This window comes from Taurulus bubalis (genome assembly GCF_910589615.1).
Source record: "Taurulus bubalis genome assembly, chromosome: 17".
NCBI classification, from domain to species: domain Eukaryota; kingdom Metazoa; phylum Chordata; class Actinopteri; order Perciformes; family Cottidae; genus Taurulus; species Taurulus bubalis.
This window is the reverse complement of record NC_136605.1, coordinates 9,753,855-9,771,404: the sequence shown is the minus strand read 5'-3', so window position 1 is coordinate 9,771,404 and position 17,550 is coordinate 9,753,855. Positions and strand designations below refer to the sequence as shown.

At 46.2% G+C, this 17,550-nt stretch overlaps 1 protein-coding gene across 1 annotated transcript in view; it reads right to left on the bottom strand.

Moving 5' to 3' along the window:
- arhgap23a (Rho GTPase activating protein 23a) overlaps positions 1 to 16,130 on the bottom strand; it is a gene marked incomplete at its 5' end in the record, with an annotated part of 33,522 nt that extends 17,392 nt beyond the window's left edge. The window contains 7 exons of the mRNA XM_079233052.1: positions 74 to 1,742; positions 3,318 to 3,372; positions 4,361 to 4,439; positions 6,460 to 6,552; positions 6,800 to 6,824; positions 9,633 to 9,836; positions 15,888 to 16,130. Of these exons, the coding sequence (XP_079089178.1) occupies positions 74 to 1,742; positions 3,318 to 3,372; positions 4,361 to 4,439; positions 6,460 to 6,552; positions 6,800 to 6,824; positions 9,633 to 9,836; positions 15,888 to 16,130 (2,368 nt within the window). The remainder of the gene's footprint in view (positions 1 to 73; positions 1,743 to 3,317; positions 3,373 to 4,360; positions 4,440 to 6,459; positions 6,553 to 6,799; positions 6,825 to 9,632; positions 9,837 to 15,887) is intronic.
- Between the last annotated feature and the right edge of the window lie 1,420 nt (positions 16,131 to 17,550).

Genomic DNA, 17,550 nt, shown 5'->3' with positions numbered 1-17,550 from the left:
GTTGGGGTTTTGGTGAGGGCAAAAAGGTGTAAGAGAAGCCACACGAGAAGAAGCTCACAAGTTCCTTGCTTACCTATGAAGGGGATCGAGGCCAGGGAGTCATCCTCTATGGGCAGGGGGGCGAGATTGCCGTTTGGTTTGCGTGGGGCTCCATCTCCCCTGGGACCAGGGGCCGGAGCCGTGTCCTGGGGATCAGGAGAAAACAAAGAGGGTTCTAGCCCGTCCATGGGCAGCGCGTAGTGAGGGTGACGCATGCCGTGGGCGTTCCTCCGCCCGGTGGGAGGCTTCTGCCTCAGCACCACTTCCTGGGTTTGCGCCACCACCTCCGCCTCCACTGCCCCTCGTTCCCTCTCGTGGTTTGTTGGCCTGTACGCTTTGTCCTGGGATTCGGGGGTGGCGGAGGCGAGGGGGGACGCGGCAGAGGCGGTGAGGGGTGCCGTTGTGCCCTCTGGGGGGCTGGTTTTAGGCGTTGGGTTCCAGTTCATGTGAGGGCCGGAGTACGAAGGGTCCCTGAAAGAGTGCGCTTGCTGCAGGATGCGGCCCGTCTTGCGGTAAAAAGAGGGGCTGTAGCTGCGGTAGCCCACCGGCTGGTCGTCCATGCTCTGCCCAGGGGGGAGCCGCCTGCTCTGGGGGGCCGACGGCTGGGACTGAGGCTGGGAGTGAGGCTGAGAGTGGGACTGGGTGTGGGCCTGGGACTGAGGCTGGGAGTGAGGCTGGGTGTGTTTAGAATGTGGCGGTGTGTGTCGGGACATCGGAGGAGCTTGTGCTGCACCGTAATGGCTCCCCTGCTGCCTCTGCTGGGCGTCAGTCCTGGGGGGCGGCTGGGGAGCCTGCTGGGGCCACGAGGGCCTCTCAAAATGAGGTGAGACCAGTCCAGCTGCTGCTCGGTCCAGCATCTCTAACGAGCGGCCGTGGCGATCGTACTGGGCTAGCAGGTTTTCAGAGCGCGTTCGGGTGTAGTTATTGGCAGTTGGGCCCCTACCTGGGCCCCCCTCCCAGTCTCCATAGGACCAGTAGGGCTCTCCCTGGGGTCCCGGTCCTGACTGCTGTAGTAACATCAGAGTGTCCTGGGAGGCGCTGTGCGGCCAGCCACCCGACCGCTGCTGCTGCCTCCTCGAGTCACTGAGCCGGTCCTGAGAGTAGCTGCGGTGGCGCGTCTGCATGCTGCGTCCCGGGCGCTCGGGTACCTGGTTGTAGTACCAGTCGGAGAGGGCCTGCTGGCGACGCTCGGTGTGACCATGGCTGAGCTGGGGCAGGGGAGGACTGGTCCAGGCTGAGCTGGACTTGCGTGGCTGAGCCTGAGAGGAGGGGGCAGCGTGGTGGTTTGAGTAGTGGACTTGCAGCGGGCTGGATAAAGGGCCTCCTGATGAGGAAGAGGAAGAGTAGGAGCGCCCCCTGGTCTGGCCCTGAGGCTGCTGGCTGGTCATACCGTACTGGATCTCTTCTGTACGGTGGGCTGGGCTGCTGTGACCCACACCGCCTGGCTCTCCTGCCCGTCCTTCCTGCCAGCTGGCGGGGCTGCCCACAGCGGAGCGGTTGTCCAGGGGTGAAGAGGGGCTGGAAGAGCCTGGCCAGCGACTCCAGTTATCCAGCTGGTTCTGGCACATGGAGCCAGACGCAGGGGCTCCAGCAGGGGTCGTGGCCTTGGTGTGTGGGTAACAGAGGGGAGGCGGTGGTGGGAGGTACTCGGCTCCCCCAGTGTAGGGTTCGTTGCCTGTCAGGTAGGCATCCTGGGAGTAAGCCTGAGAAAGGGAAAGAAGATGGAGGAGACGTGAGATAAGACGAGACAGAAGGAACGCTTGAAGAAAAGGTGAGTGTGTGTGTGTGTGTGTGTGGCAGTGACGACTTTACATCATTTACTCTCACGGTAAACAAGTTTGACAACAACACCGACCAAAACCATAACACTAAGACAACCTCGTGCCACTGTGCGTTACACAACAAGCCTCCAAGTGGAACGACCTCTCACCTCAACCCCTTTTGTCACAGTTTCTCCCGAGGGCCTCTGCTCTGAACACAAACACATGCTCGCTAGCAAACTGCATGAACTGCCTCGACCGAGAGTCACAACACTCACTGGAACAGCAGCCAGCAGCAGATGTCCCCAACAGTGTTATGCATACACACATACAGGATATGCATCCACTGTGTGGCACTTTAGGACACTTTAGGACTGTCAGTTGCAAATAACAAGTGCATAATCAACTGACTACTTTATCAATTAGCCACACGGTTGCATTCAAAGCATCATTTACAACTTCATAACACCAGAGGGACACACGCATACTCGCCCTCACAATTAAGTCAAACTAAATCACACAGTATTTAATGTATACCTTCACCAGCCAACAGAATCCAGAATCTGTCCTCAGGTTGCGCGTTAAGCTTGTAAGTCACCACAAACAGTCACAGAGGAGGAGGAAGAACACTGATTACCTCAAACTCTCCTGCTGCTAAAAACCTGCCGCTCTTCTCCCAGACACGTTCAATCTTTTTTCCTTGTTTTTTATGACTTTTTGTCGTGCGTTTTTTAAAATTATTATCTGTTGTTCCTTGCTTTCTCCTCTGTCGGATCGTTCCAAACTCCCTCTCTCCTCCCTCTCATTCTCTGCCTTACTCCACCCTGTGGGAGTGTGGAAGGAGGCGCAGCACTGCTGATGTCATGCTAGGAATGCAGCAGATACAGGCGAAGCAGCGAGGGGAGGAGTGTAAGGACAGAGGAGTGGGTTTATAACGCCGAGATATGACAGCTATATGTAAACGGAGAACCAAGTTTTGGCCTCTTTCGGCGGGAACACTGGTGTTTCTGAATGTGGTGGACAGATCACTTCAATTTGGTGGTTGTCTGTTTTATTTGTGTTGACATGTTGCTCTGGGTTAATGGGAGGGGCGAGGGTTGATGCATGTCTGATCATGTGAGCGACCTGTGGAGCGACAAAAATGTGTTATACAGTACATGGGTGTGTGAACGAGCACGGAGCTGTTTTAAAAAAAAAATATATATTTTTTAATCTAAGCTCTGACAGTCGGGATACCAGTGGCTTTGAATGAATCCGTGATGTAACCTAAACACAGAGCAGAGAGCCTCTGAGTCACTCTGCAGCCATTCCAACAACATGGCTGCATTCTTCCACAATGACAGGGAGAATCCAGGTTAAACTCCGCAAACACGTTTTCCTGCAGTGTCCTAACGTAATCCAAAACCTAACAAACAGTTTGCTTGCTTGTCAAGCCTTGTATGTAAGTGTGCAATGCATGACACGTGTGGGTTAGTTTGTTAAGAGAAGGTGCGTGAAAAATCCCATACTCACACTTACCAACTGAAGCACGTCTTCATCCTTTGGCATAATGGAGAGCTCCAACACACTTTCACTGTAAGACACGTCCAGGGGAGGAGGAAGAGGGGAGGACAGGAAGAATGAAGACAAATAAGATATCGAGGTGAAAAAACAGGCTCTCATCCAATATCCTGACCTGGTGCTTGATACAAAGTGGGAGACACGGAAATATATATATTTTTTTTTTATGAATCCCCCTGACTAATTTATACAAACTAAACTAAAACATTAACAGCCGAAGTAGAGACCAGCTGGGGACTCACAGAATCGATCTGCGACGCTGCATAAGGCGTCATTGACTTCATTAAGTGGATCGGGTATCGGCCAGACGCAACTGATCCACATCAAATACACTTGCATCCCCAATATCATTATATAGTTTAGTGTTTCTGCTATGATTTACATTTAGTACTATAGCAATCCCTGGCCTCGTGTTACCCCCCATAACAACGTTCTCAATGACTTCCATGCTTTGAGGTAAACAGACAAGCACTGGTATCAGATTGGGAGTTGATATCAGCAGATAGTCTGAGTAGAGGTATCTCATATCAGGAGAGTGAAAGTTGGTTCGCACATCCCTAACACCAGCCGGCTGTGCTGCAGCTGACATCTAACCTCCCGGTGGATTTTGGGGTCTAAAAGAAGTTCAACTGATGAAATAACTGATAATAACATTTCAGAATCTAAGCCAAGCATTTGAATAGAAAAGGTCACCAGGATTAAATCGTTTCAGCAGATAAAACTTTCCAGAGTGTCATTTTTTTCAAGCCCCTCTATTTCCCTCTGGAGAGCCACAGTATCACACGTCAAAGACTCTCAGTCTTTGAGACCACTGAGAGCATCGAGAGTGAGTCGAGTACGCTGCTTCAGGCCACTCTTTTTTGAAAAGGCAGAGCAAACGAATACTAACGACTACGTGTGTGTGTCATGTCGATGGTAAGCTCGCGATGAAAAAGCAAACAGATGGTTCGCTAAATCAACACACCAAAGGCTCGAGGTGCTGACAGGGCAGGAGGTCTTACCTGTTCTGAATGAGGGCTATCACCTGCGAGTACGTCTTTCCCAGAACACTCTCCCCGTTCACTTTCACCAGCCGATCCCCTGCAAGGCACAGACAAGTTATCACATCATATCCAGCATATTTTACAGGTTATACAGACAAGAATAACAGGTATGTTGACCTTTGACCTCTCAAGCAGGTGCAGACCTCCAGGCAAGAGAGACACAAAGCAGTGACCAGGGCAGCGATCCCAACTTTAACAAAGCCTGACTGAAAGTTGTAATTTGATTTACTACAAAATCCTTTTTATTTACGGTCTAATGGCCAAGGTGTGCCTGATTTCAACAACAGATGCAGGCAAAACATGAAGTCGATTATCAATATTAAGTGAGGCATACGAAGCGTCTCAGCCTAAATGCCTCTTCACACAAAACAAATAATGAAAAGAAAAATACAGAATATCCTATGACGATTTTTCACTTTCAAATCTTTCGCACCAAGATGAACAACGATCATTCATGTTTGGTCTGAAAAGACTATTCAAAATTAAACGTACAGTTGTTATCATTAGATTAAAAAGCGGGGCTCATTGTCTTAAAGGAACCGTCTTTTGGTGACCTTCTAAAAGATTAGCAAATCCGTTATGGGATGTCAGCACAGCTTAGCGTTCTGTGAACTAAGTACCCAGAAAAAGACGTTGGAGTGCTTGCTATGTGTTAACAGTTTGTATGCATTCATAGAGACTCCATCCAGGCTGAAACACATTCAAAGTGCTCAGACTTTATTGCATGTGACTTTCTGGATGTGACAGCTTGTGTGCACACTGGTCTACCAGTCTGTTCTGTCTGAGCTGCTGGGAGGGGACTGCTGTCCTGCTGAAGCAGCAAGACACAACAGGAACACTTCAATCAGACTTCAATCGCTCTGTCACATTCAAATGAACGTGAACATTTGAGTTGTCAGCCCCGGTCTCTGTATTATCAGTAAACTGTAAATGTCGGACGTCACAAAGTTAGTTAACTGAAAGCAAAACTGGAAAAGCCGTATTCAGGCAGCTCAACGGAAGAAATCTTTTCTGACATGATATAGGTGACTAATCATCTGGTCTCGTCAAGCCCGTAGCCAGAAACCTTTTTGGGGATTTGACTTTCAAGGCGCATGTAAATATAGTTGTGCAGTTCTGTTTTCCACTCAGAAATGTATCAAAAGTTAAGTCCTTTTTCTTTTCCTCACACTGATGTAGGGTAATCCATGCTTTTAATTCCTCTTGTCTAGACTATTGCACCTCGCTTTATACCTGCCTCAGTCAAAAATCGATCTCTTGCCTCCAGCTTGTTCAAAATGCTGCAGCTGGAATTTTAACTGGTCCTAAACATATTACTCGAGTCTTGGCACTGGCTACCAGTAAGATTCAGAACTGATTGAAAGACTTTATGATTATTTTTAAAGCAGAAAAAGGCTTAGCCTCGGGCTATATTGCTGACCCTTTAACTCTTGATGAGCCTGAATGAAACCTGAAATACTCAGGCAAGGCTGTACGCTGACACGAACTGCCTGAGGCAATTAGGTTCGCAAAATCAATTTCATCTTTTCAATCCCCTCTAAAAACAGGCTTTGATAAACAGGCTTTTATGCGAATCAGTTGGGAATGGCTTGTTTTTCCTGCGTTTCCTTTGTAAAGTTTTGATCTGATCTTAATCGTATCTCTGCTTGATGGTGTTTGTCTCCATTTACCTCATATGTTATCAGTTTTCTTTTTTGCTGCTTATGGGTCTAAATGTAACGCTCTTTGAGAAAATAGTTTTTAGTGCTATAAAAATAACGTTATTCAAATTATGATTATTAATATCATCAGTATTATTATCATCATTATACTTTTTCTTATTATAACGATTATTATTAAATCACCCAATGACGTTAAGAAACAACTTGTCTCTATTTAACGAATAAGTATTCTCTATATAATCTATTGCTGATAACGAAAGGTCCGTTTTTGTTCTTGGCTCCCCTTCATCTCTGAATCTGCTCATGTCTGCAGCGTCACATGACCGGAGCTTCTCCCTGACAGATTTACAATGCAAATCAGGATGTTCATGCTCCTGCGCCACATGTTCCCTTTACCTGTGCACAAGCCCGCCTGATGGGCCGGCCCTTTTTCCCTCACGCTCTTCACAAATATGGTGTCCATTGGCTCCAATCGACCTTTCTGATACCCTGCATGACAAAAGACAAAGAACGAGAAGTGAAAAGATGAGAGATTGTGCCAGCTGAGTTGTAAAAAGCATGGAAAAATAAATGTTAGTTGCAGTGTTGCATAGCGTCCTGTAGGGGGCGCAGATAGGCTGCAGAGCAGAAGAGACAGGAGGGAATGCAGGAGATCCCAGTTCATTTCATCATCATCATCCCACTGTACAAGATGTTTATTTGATGTCTGAAGAGAAAGAAAAAAAGAAACACTTACCCTTTCCATTACCGTTCTCTTCATCCTGCAAAGAACAGAAACAGACAGAATTACGGCTCATATTCAAGTCAAAGTCATCCCAAAACAACCCATATAGAGCAGAGTGCTTTACAGACATTTAAAACACATTGAAATCATTCTAAAAAATACATACATAAAAAAACATAATGTGGCTTCCACTAATGACAGAAGAGTCATGAAAGACACCCGGAGGCCCAAAACATTACCACAAGATGAGTGTATGAGATCAATAATAAATTTGCGCTTCACTCTCATGTATTTGGAGAACATTTTGGGCTGTTCAGCATTTCACATTTAGGCAAAAAGTCTATGACTGCTTTCACAGGCAGGAATATTAACACATGCTGATTCAGGGTTTACATCATACTGTAGGACATGGAGCTGTGATGAGTGCTCATGCCCCAGCTTTTAACCCTGATCTCAACACAACACAGTTTAAAATCTTAAATTCCCCTGATCAATCCCTGCCATAATAATAATCAGAAAAAGAAAGTTGATCATTAATCAGTGTTAACCAGCTTCCTCAAACACCGGTGACTTCCCTAGCATCTCGTGCCAAACTTCCCGACACAGAAGTGTTTGCTCTTATGAGCTTTTAATGTTGAAGTGCAGCTCCGACACAGAGACTGACTTTCAGGTTAGACCGTCTGCAGGTACTCGGGACGTCACGGGTCATAAACACACAGAGCTGGTGGCGAGATTGGATTGCTGCAGTTTGTCTGATCATGTCTCTCCACACACACACACACACACACACACACACACACACACACACACCCACACACACACACACACACACACACACACACACTAAGCTGAGTGGACAGTTTGGGGTTAGGGGCACGGTGGGCTGACTGCCGGCTTTATGCTGCGCTGAGTGTGCTCATTCCTGGCTCTGCAGACAATGGTGGGGGGTTTAGAGGCAGAGAAAGAAGAGCTGCCGACCCCAGAATGGAGCTCCGAGCTGGGGACACTCGACAACTGAGCAGCCCCAGTCTGAACACATCCGGGACAGAGTAGGAGACAGTGAGGGATGGGCACAGGAGTCTGGGCATCTGGGTCAAATACTGTACTACATTCCCCCCGCCCAAAATTATCCTTAGTTTCATTTGGTCAGTTGTAAGATATTTGAAGTTTTGTATAACGACAATTTGGAACATAGGTCATTATCTGGGCTGATGTCGTTTGCTGAGCAGTTCACCAAGAATCACATTTTAAAGTCGCCTAAAATCAAATATGAAATGTAATTTGGTGCAAGAGGGCTTTCAGCACAACAAGTTATTGTTAACACATTTTCATCAAATATTTAGATTTTAGATATTACACAACTCACAATCAGACAAATATCTTTCTTTCTGTAAAATGTTTGTTTATCAGCAGTGTTTTGCAGATACTAGTGCAGTTAGATTGTGTTATTCAAAAACATGTGCAAGCACTTTCTGGCACTATGCATTCCTAGTTCAGTAGACAAAGGTAGTTGTATTTATTTGTATTTTATACATGTATACATTTATTAATTTGGCAGTAGTTGTTGTCCACAATAAAGAATCAAAGCCACAGTTGATCAAGTCGAGGCTGTCAAGTTTAAAATTCCACCTGACACAAGGTTACAGGTTCATGCAACATGCAAGGTGTATTGATTATTATTATTTATTTTATTTTGAATTATTAGAACATTTTAGAGGGGAGGTTTAAGCCAGAAGAAGAAGGTCTGCTAGGACCACACAGTCGATGGATCTTTGTTCTAGATAATACAATTGAAGACTCTTAAAGACCTACAGACAACATGCAATAAATGCCCAATTGAGTCATGCACCCGGTGGGCCTCTAATTGGTCACTATGAGGGTAATTTGGGAGACTTCCATGACGGCTCTTCAGATTAGAACGGGCGGCTCTGTGAGTCCGATTGTCCCAAAACGCCATGTGACCCTCGAGGCAGAGGAGACGAGGACAGAACCGAGGCCAAAGGCCAGCAGTGGGCTTATTGTCCGGGGCCGGCCTGGTACGGCCTGACTGCCAGAGAGTGGTACCAGGCTAAGACAACAGACCTCATTCAATCTGTCCCTATCTGCAGCTGCTGGATGGTGGGGTGGTAGAATAATAATAGAGGCCTTGTTTCAGCTGGCTCACCCCACCCCAGCCTCCAGATCCCTCAATTTCACATCTGGAGCCGTTTGCCCCCACACCTCAAAGAGCTAAATAACCGCTCACTCACTAGAGGACGGTTCCGGGACACCAGAACAATCCTGAATTCACCAGAGACTTAAAAACAACTAAGGCCTGCGATGTGATACTGAGAAACAATGAAGACTTCCCAGTCCGTCTGTTTGGGTATGGAGGTGGTCAAAATGTGAAATTGTGTTGTTTTCACCAGCGTCTCTATTTAGTCTCCACATCCTGTTTGTACCTCCTTTGACAACCTTCAACAGGATTGGTTTGGTCAGTATGTTGTCTCCGGTCTGCCGGCTTTCTCCTTTTGTCTGTGAGTTAATTTCGATCCGCTGAAACTCCCTGACCCTCGACTCCAGTGTGATTGGCTTCATCTCCGAGCTCAAATTGGCTCTGTCCTGGGTTCAGCAAGTTAAACGTAAAGCTTTTGAAAAGCCTTTTAAATGCCGGCAAGCTTGAAATGGAGACCATGTGTGCTGTAAAAATAAACATGAAAGTGGAAAAAAGAACTTCACGACACTTGACACTAAATAAAAAGGAAGAAAAACATGAGGCCCGTCCTTTAGACTGTTTATATTTAACATAATTCAACACCTTTCAACACCTTGAAACTCAAATCTCTCAAGGACCTGTAGGTCTCACCTTGAGGTTGGTGTGCAGGGCCGACTCTGGAGGGTAAACGATGAAGTGGCGCAGCGTGAAACCAAAACCCAGGGAGTTCTTATGGAGGACCAGCGTCCGGGGGCCCTTCCAGCCCACGCCCACCCCCTCCCTTCCCGGCCGGGTCGCCATCGGCGGCCGAGGGTTGTCACCGGCTGAGGAGAGACCATCCCTCCGCCCCTTACCCTGTGGACACAGACAGAGAGAGAGATTTAGGACAGTTGTTTTTGATAAGTTTAGGTGGAAGGTCATAAAATGGGTTCTTCAACCGGCAACGTCTGTTGTTATAAAGTAACATAAATAGGAGAGTGCATCCAGAAAATATGAAGAATAAATACATATGTATACAGCATTGTTATTTACAGATATTTCCCGTAGATGTGTGTTTTTAATGACATTTATAGTACCCAAATCACATTTACAGATGCAGAAAATGTAGAAAAGTATGCACTTGAGTGTTCTTAAATATAAATTATGCAGAACTGAAGGATCATGATTGTTTCCCCATAAATCCTGATGAGAATCTAAAGTATTTCCCCATAATTAATATCAACCCTGCAGAAATAATGCAGTTTTCCCAGATGCAACACACTTTATGATTCCCTGAAGATACACGAGGCGACTCCAGACGGACAAGCTGGTGACATCACCCCTTGACTGCCGGGTATCACATTAGCGGCTTCCTCATGGAGTCCTGAATGAAGCTTAGTCAGGTCAGTCTCAGAACAATATAGTCCATAAGCACCTGTGGGGCGCCCACTATCGAGGAGTGCCACATCTAGACGGGCGCAAGGAGGCAAACCCAGCTCTGACGTCTGACAGAGAATCTGAACTCCACTCTCTAAATATCTCATTCCTGCAGCCGAGTAAACAAGCCCAGCTCGCTCAGCTGACAGACACACGTGAGAACTATCACTCTCCTGCTGCCCCGACGGCCCACACCTGTCAATCAAACACAATCACCTGACCAAACAGGAGGAGGTCAAGTCATTTGTGGTTTAGTTATCTTGTGCTGCATGTTCACTGTCAAACTTTTCTTCTGTCTCTCTGACTTAAAGGAGCAGATCTTGAATTTAGGAGACAGTTCAACAGTATAATTATCTTACAATTATCACTACTTTGATAAGCCATTAATTATTCATGTTATGTTTTAGGCTAAAATGCTCCAAATGTACTCATTCCAGCTTCACAAACACAGTATGTGCTGGTTGTCTATTATAGCAAACTGAATATCTTTGAGTTTTTGATTGCTGGTTGGACAAAAACAAGCTATCTAGATAAGACAATTTGGGCTCAGGGAAATTGTGGCGGCTTGGTGTGCATGTTTTTTTTTGCCAGCATTATTCAGCCAAAGTAAAACGCTCGAGGGCTATGATTAAATAAAGCAAATTAGTGCACAAGATAGGTGTGATCATGCCCTGAACATTCTTGCATCTTTTCAAAAAAAAAAGTCCACTGAACCCCTAAAATCTTTTTAAATTTCTTTGAAACTCAGTTTTTTGTTAGTGGGCCAGTCTAGACTATAAGCAGCCCCCCCCCCCCCCCCCACAAAATGAGCACCCCAGGTTTCCCCACACAAACCCACACTGATATATAGCAAACACAGACACACACACTTGACCTGACAGGCCTGTAATGCGGCCACACATCAACAGGAAGTGGCAGGCGAGAGGCAGGAAGTTTGGTAGCGTTGCGGGACGGGATAACCAGATGCTCCTATAAATAAAACTGCTCACAGATCTTACACTTTCCATCATGGAGGCACTTCTACTCGTTCACACCTCTTTATCCTTCCTTCCATGTTCCTCCACTCCCCTGACTTCCTCTTCCACCTCCTCTTCCTCTCTCAGCACATGCTTTCGTGTGCTATCAAGACCAAAAAAAACTATGGACATTTAGATTTCTTATTGATATATGTTTAAAGTTTCTTTAGATACATGTTGGAATAAACTTGTCCTCTTCCACATGTACAAATACACACATTTCAAAAGCATACTCTGAAGTATATGTATATATATAGTATGTATTTTATAGATACATAAATACTTTTGACACACAAAGCCTGAGCTTTTGTCCTGCAGTCTAAACAATGTAAAGTAACCCCTGCAATTTTCTCAGAGAGGCGAGAATTGAGGCCTATTATGTGGCATGAAAACAGCATAAAGAAGTGCTTGAGGAAGGAGGAATGTTTTGGGTGTCGAATAAAAATGATAAAGACAAAGAGGAAAAAAGAAAAAAGAGGAAATGAAAGAGCAAGAGGGTGAAAAGAAGGAAGAGAATTCCTCAGAGGGAGCGGTTTGGCTTTGACAAGTCGAAGCACACACTGTAACCGGCACAGGAGGGGAGGGAGCACAGAGAGAGTGAATGAGAGGAAGAAGGATGAAGAGGACGAAGAGGAGGAGTATCGGGCCCGAGCGAGGGACAGGCTCCAGCACGCCGGTTTCGACCGCATGGCCCCTCCCGGCGCTGGGAATACCAAACCCTGTGATTACCCAAAACACACAGGGTCTGACTGGGTCTCTGAGCCAGCACGGATTCCCACTCGGATGCTCCGGTCCGTGTGGGACGAGCGTCTCTGCTCGGCTCTTCTGCCGAGTCTCCAGAAAACCCCCTCTCTCGTATCTGTCACCTTGACACGATCAGTTTGTCTTCTACCGGTTTCCCTAAAAAGCAACACACACAAAAAGAGCCCAAACTTGCTGACATGCTCCGGCCTCTCCAGACACTCGGTTTAACCAACAAGGCACTTGGAAAAAATGTTCTGTGGTTTTTAAGTCTAAACTTGACTTCCTATGCAGGCTCAGGGCACAGAAAAGGGAAACCTCGCTCTTGCTATTAACATTTGGTATTTCCTTCTCTCCTACAGGAAATCTACCCTTTTGCACTCTTTTTGCCTGACACGTCCTCGGCTCTTGAAGCTAATTACAATACCAAAATAAACCCTCAATGCTCCTTAGATAAAACACAGCCACGAGGGATCTCATTACCACCTGAATGATGTCATTGAAAACACACACAAAAAAAGGCGCCCTGAGAAACTATTAGATTTGAATATGCAAAGCAGCTTGTAACCACACTACGGCTTCCTGCTTTGAGTGTGTGTTTTGTGAGTGAAGTGGAGAACACACACACACACACACACACACACACACACACACACACACACACACACACACACACACACAAACACACATATGCAAGCTCTTCCCTGTGGTTATATCCCTTCCTAATTTCAATTAGAGAGCAGATGATTAAGATGCATGACTGAAAAGACAAAATATAAGTGGAGAGCAGAGGATGTCCTGCTGGTCTGTTTAGTTAGAAATGTAAATCTGTAAGATCTCGTGCCAAAATCTAGAGTGCAGCTTTGCTAAGACATAAAAAAATATCAAAGATAAAAATAAACTGTGGATTATAATCTTTTAGAAAACCCAATATAACATGTGTTCTGTTTCTAAGAGGCTTTTCTAGGACATGATGGTATTGTCATGCTGCAGTAATCATCAGTAACAACATACGTGTTGGTTAGCGCGCACACACACATACACACACACACACACACACACACACTCTCCCCAATCCATCCACTCCAAAGCAGTACGCAGGAATGTAGTGGCCATCGGGGAGCCGGGCTCCTGCTAAAACCCCAGCAGGGCAGAACAATAATGCTCTTTTAAACAGCTGAGAGCTGCAACCTGTTTGAAAAGTGGAGCTTTACGGACGTTGCAAATGCTGACGAGCCTTTAATCCCGATAGCCGTAGCTGTCTGCACCCACGACCCCTGAGCCAGGCTGCCAAGAGGGAACAGCAGAGGGATGCTGATGATGATCCGTGAACTTACCGGCCACATAGGAGGGCGCACTGCGCCACCTCTGCAGGTCTATACGCATCCTATGCCTTCTGAAGGAGATGCACGATGAGTGCATGAATATCCCGCCGTGCTGTCAACACTCCAACCAAAGTATTCAAAACAAAGCACAAGTTCAAATGCTCCACATCGCTCAGTCATTCACACAGGTTGTGTGTGTGTGTGTGTGTGTGTGTGTGTGTGTGTGTGTGTGTGTGTGTGTGTTATTATGATTAAAGTATGTGTGCTCAAAAACCAGTTCAACCCCATTGCTGGCTCAACAAGGCCAACAGGTGATGATGCAATATCAGTTAAACAGCCTGTTATACTTGAACAGCAAAACATATTGTACTTGTCTTTTGTCTCAGTGACACCTGGCTCACTGCTACTGATGCCTGCGGTTTTTCTTTTCTATACGGTTTCATATGGTTACTTTGGAGAAGCAGCCGTTTTAGAATAACTTTTACGGGATGACTCAGTGGGCAGAGGCACGGTAGTTAGTGCGGGATGACTTTTCATCCTTCCTGCTCTACTGCCACAAAAAAAGCATATTCAATTGTGATTTATATGCATTTTATGGAACTGCTTTTCTTTACACTTTGCAACATCATTGACAGGAAATAAGGTAGTTGCTTTTGACATCAGAGGATTTTCTTTAATGGAAGTGTTTCTATATTATTCTTATCAATTTGACTTTCTTTACAGAGGACTGCTGTAGGTAAATAAAAGCAAGCCTGAAAAAAACTGCTCATGGTGCAAAGACAAAAGCCGATCCGTGACCACCAAGCAAATCTTAACAAAAATCGCAGCCTTATGATCCGACATATAAAGAAACTGCATGATGTGAGCACTTCTCTCTCTCGATAACGAACATCTCTCTCTTTAAACAAAACTGCGTACATTGTGTGTTTGTCCCAGCTGTGTTAATACAGCCTCTCCTCCCCCCGCACTCACATTCCTGATTGTGGCACTGTGTCATGGTGGGCTGGGGGCAGGGATGCTAACAACCAGGGAAAATGGTTAAAAAGAGGAGGAAATGTTCCACATAAATGCCCACACTTAAATGAGATCATGTGGGGATGAGATGCCCTAAATTCTTCAGGCATTGGGGGGGGGGGCGTGCAGTCGCACAGCTTCCACAAGCCCTTGCAAGAAGTGGCACTTAGCAGCCCCCCTTCATCTGTCTTTAGCCGCTAATTAGAAACCCCTCCAAGGGACGAGAGGGTCGATATGACACACGAACAGAATAACACGGACTAAATCACACGTCAGCTGTGGAAAAAAACAGAAAGAAGTGGCGCAGAGAAATGCAGATCGTTAAGTTGAGGAGGCTTAACCAGCCTCAGTTTAATTGTATCCATATTTAGAGTGGCTGAAAAGACACTACACCACATTTTAGGGTAATGCATATCTTCAATGCATAATGCAGTGTAAGCTTGTGAGAAAGCTACCTAAGAAAATGGTAGAAAAGGAAATTAAATGATGAATAATTTGATAATTGTACATAATTGTAAAAAAATAAAAAATATATAGCTTGTACTGGTAGCTGCTTGCCTTGTAATGATCATGACACTATTGATTACCATTCAATCCCATCACAAAATAACCTGCCAAAAGCCAAATAATCAGGAGAACCAAATCTAAAAGAATGTCACATACACCCACTACCGACAGAATAAACAAGCCCACAGATGAGTAACAACTGATGGAAATGTTTGAAGGGACGATTTCCTGAAACTACACACAGTAATAATCTAACTGTGCATCTCAATCCATCAACACAAAGTGGCGCCACGTTGTTTCTCGGAAAGCCCAAGACACAGGGCGCTAAACAAAAACAGCCTGAAGGCAACGCAACTGTCGGCACACCGAAAGGTTCAAGAATCTGTCAAGAGCTGAGTGGATAACAGACTTCAAACGAGGAGGAACAGTGACACAGGTACTCTGTTTACACGCGTGACTGACAACATGCCACACAGCGGTTTCTGTGTCATTTTATTTCTGGAGAGCCACAGAAATCCCCGTGGGCATGAGACAACTGATTCACATGATAATCAGTAAAATAAGATTAAGATTACAGTGTGGTCTTATTTATGACGGTGCGACCATCAATCGATCAGCTGATTGACAAACTGATTCATAACTCCTAAAATAAATCATTAGAAGATGTCAAATGGGATCCATATTTTAAAAGCGAAAAAATTGATTCATCTGAAAAATAACCAATCATTACCTGCTGTGGCGATGCATAAAAACATCCATGTATGATTATTAAACATTTGATTTGAAATCAATATGAATAACTCCATCCATCATTTAACCGCAGCGACAAACTGATGCTTCAACTCGATGACTCCGTGTCCGGCCACTAGAGGAAGACCCGTCCTTACCCTGGGATGGCGAGCGCTCTGGCTGTGCCCAATGGACATGGTGGGCGGCGTGGGTGGCGGAATTGAACCTGTGGCACTGCGGAGCACCGCCAGCCAGATGCAGCGCGGCTCAGGGGAGCTGCAGTCGACCCCCACCGGGTTCTGGAAGCTCCAGTCAGACCCGGCCGGCGAACGGCACGGGAGCATAGCAGCGGGCATCGTGGCGTGGAGCTTTCTCAGATCCGCATCCCTCAACGCCCACATGGGCTGCTCACACACACACACACACACACACACTACGCAAGCTTGTGGACAAAGTCCAGACGCAGAAATACAGAAGATGCGGGTGGTTTTCAGTGGAGCTAAATCAAATCCTCCTCTGGGACTCTCCAGTCAATCAAGAGTCTGAACCTCCCGTCCCCTGACTCCACTCCATCGCTGTCAGGAAGTTGAAATCCCAATAGTTCAACATCCCAGCCTCCTGGCCTCCGGGAACCGGCTCTCCAAATCTCTTACACACATTCGAACACTCTCGGAGGGGTTGAGTCCAGAGAAAGCAGAAGGCGGGCTCCTGGGCAGCAGATGGAGGAGTGCGTGTGGCGCAGGCATCAGAGGTAGGTCTGGTTTCACTACAGACACACACAGAGAACAACTGACAGCGTCCCTCCCGCTGGTGTCCGGTGATGTTCTGCATACAAAGCCACTCTGTCCACCCCCAAAACATACACCGCTGTCCCAGAGGGTTGGATCCTCTCTCTCTCTCTCTCTCTCTCTCTCTCTCTCTCTTTCTCTCTCTCTCTCTCTCTCCTCCCTCCCACTGCCCTCTCTCTCTCTCTCTCTCTTGTTTTCTTCCCTCTTTCTCTCTAGTGCCAAACAAATCCCTTCATCAAACTGTCATCTCAAACCAAAACTTTCTTTATCTGAGCGAGCATCAGCTATTCCACCCCTCACTCAGTCAATCCTTTTTTTTCTGTTTGGCTTTCACTTTCTTCCTTGTTTTTGTGACTCAATCCGTATCAAAACAGTCCCTCCCTCCACACGATCCGGTCCGACAGTCATCAGCAAACAAACAGCTGTAATGTCCAGTACACTGGAAGTCTGCAGTTTAATCCAAGAACACTGGACACCGCTGAGGCCCGCCGTTGGAGGCGAAGGGGGTCCAGATGGAGAGATCTCCTGCCGGCTAAATCCACTGGATTGTTGTAGGCGAAGCTTTAGAGCCGCACGTGTGCTGCATGCGTGTGTGAGCGTGTGTGAGAGCGACACAAACACAAGTGACAAAGCTGTGATCCAGGCACTAAACTCCACAAAAGCCGACCCTGCCTCTGCCGCCTCCCCTCCACCCAGAGGGGAGACCCAAAAAAGAGAGAGAAAAAATAAACTCAGAGAAAGAGGCCAATTTCCAGTACAAAGAGAAAAGAAAACATTTGCCCTGCTGCTGTGTTCACTGTCTCACTCCCTTTCTTTTGTTGGCGTAAGAGAGGAAAATAAAGAAGGAAAGATGATAATGAGAGGAGAAAATGTAAAAAAAAAAAAAAAGACGAGAGTAAGGAGTGCTCTCTAAATAAAACGGCTGCTACTGGATGTCAACATTACCTCTTTATCAAAATCCTTCTCTCTCACACACACACACACACACACACAATCTCTCTCTCTCTCTCTCTCTCTCTCTCTCTCTCTCTCT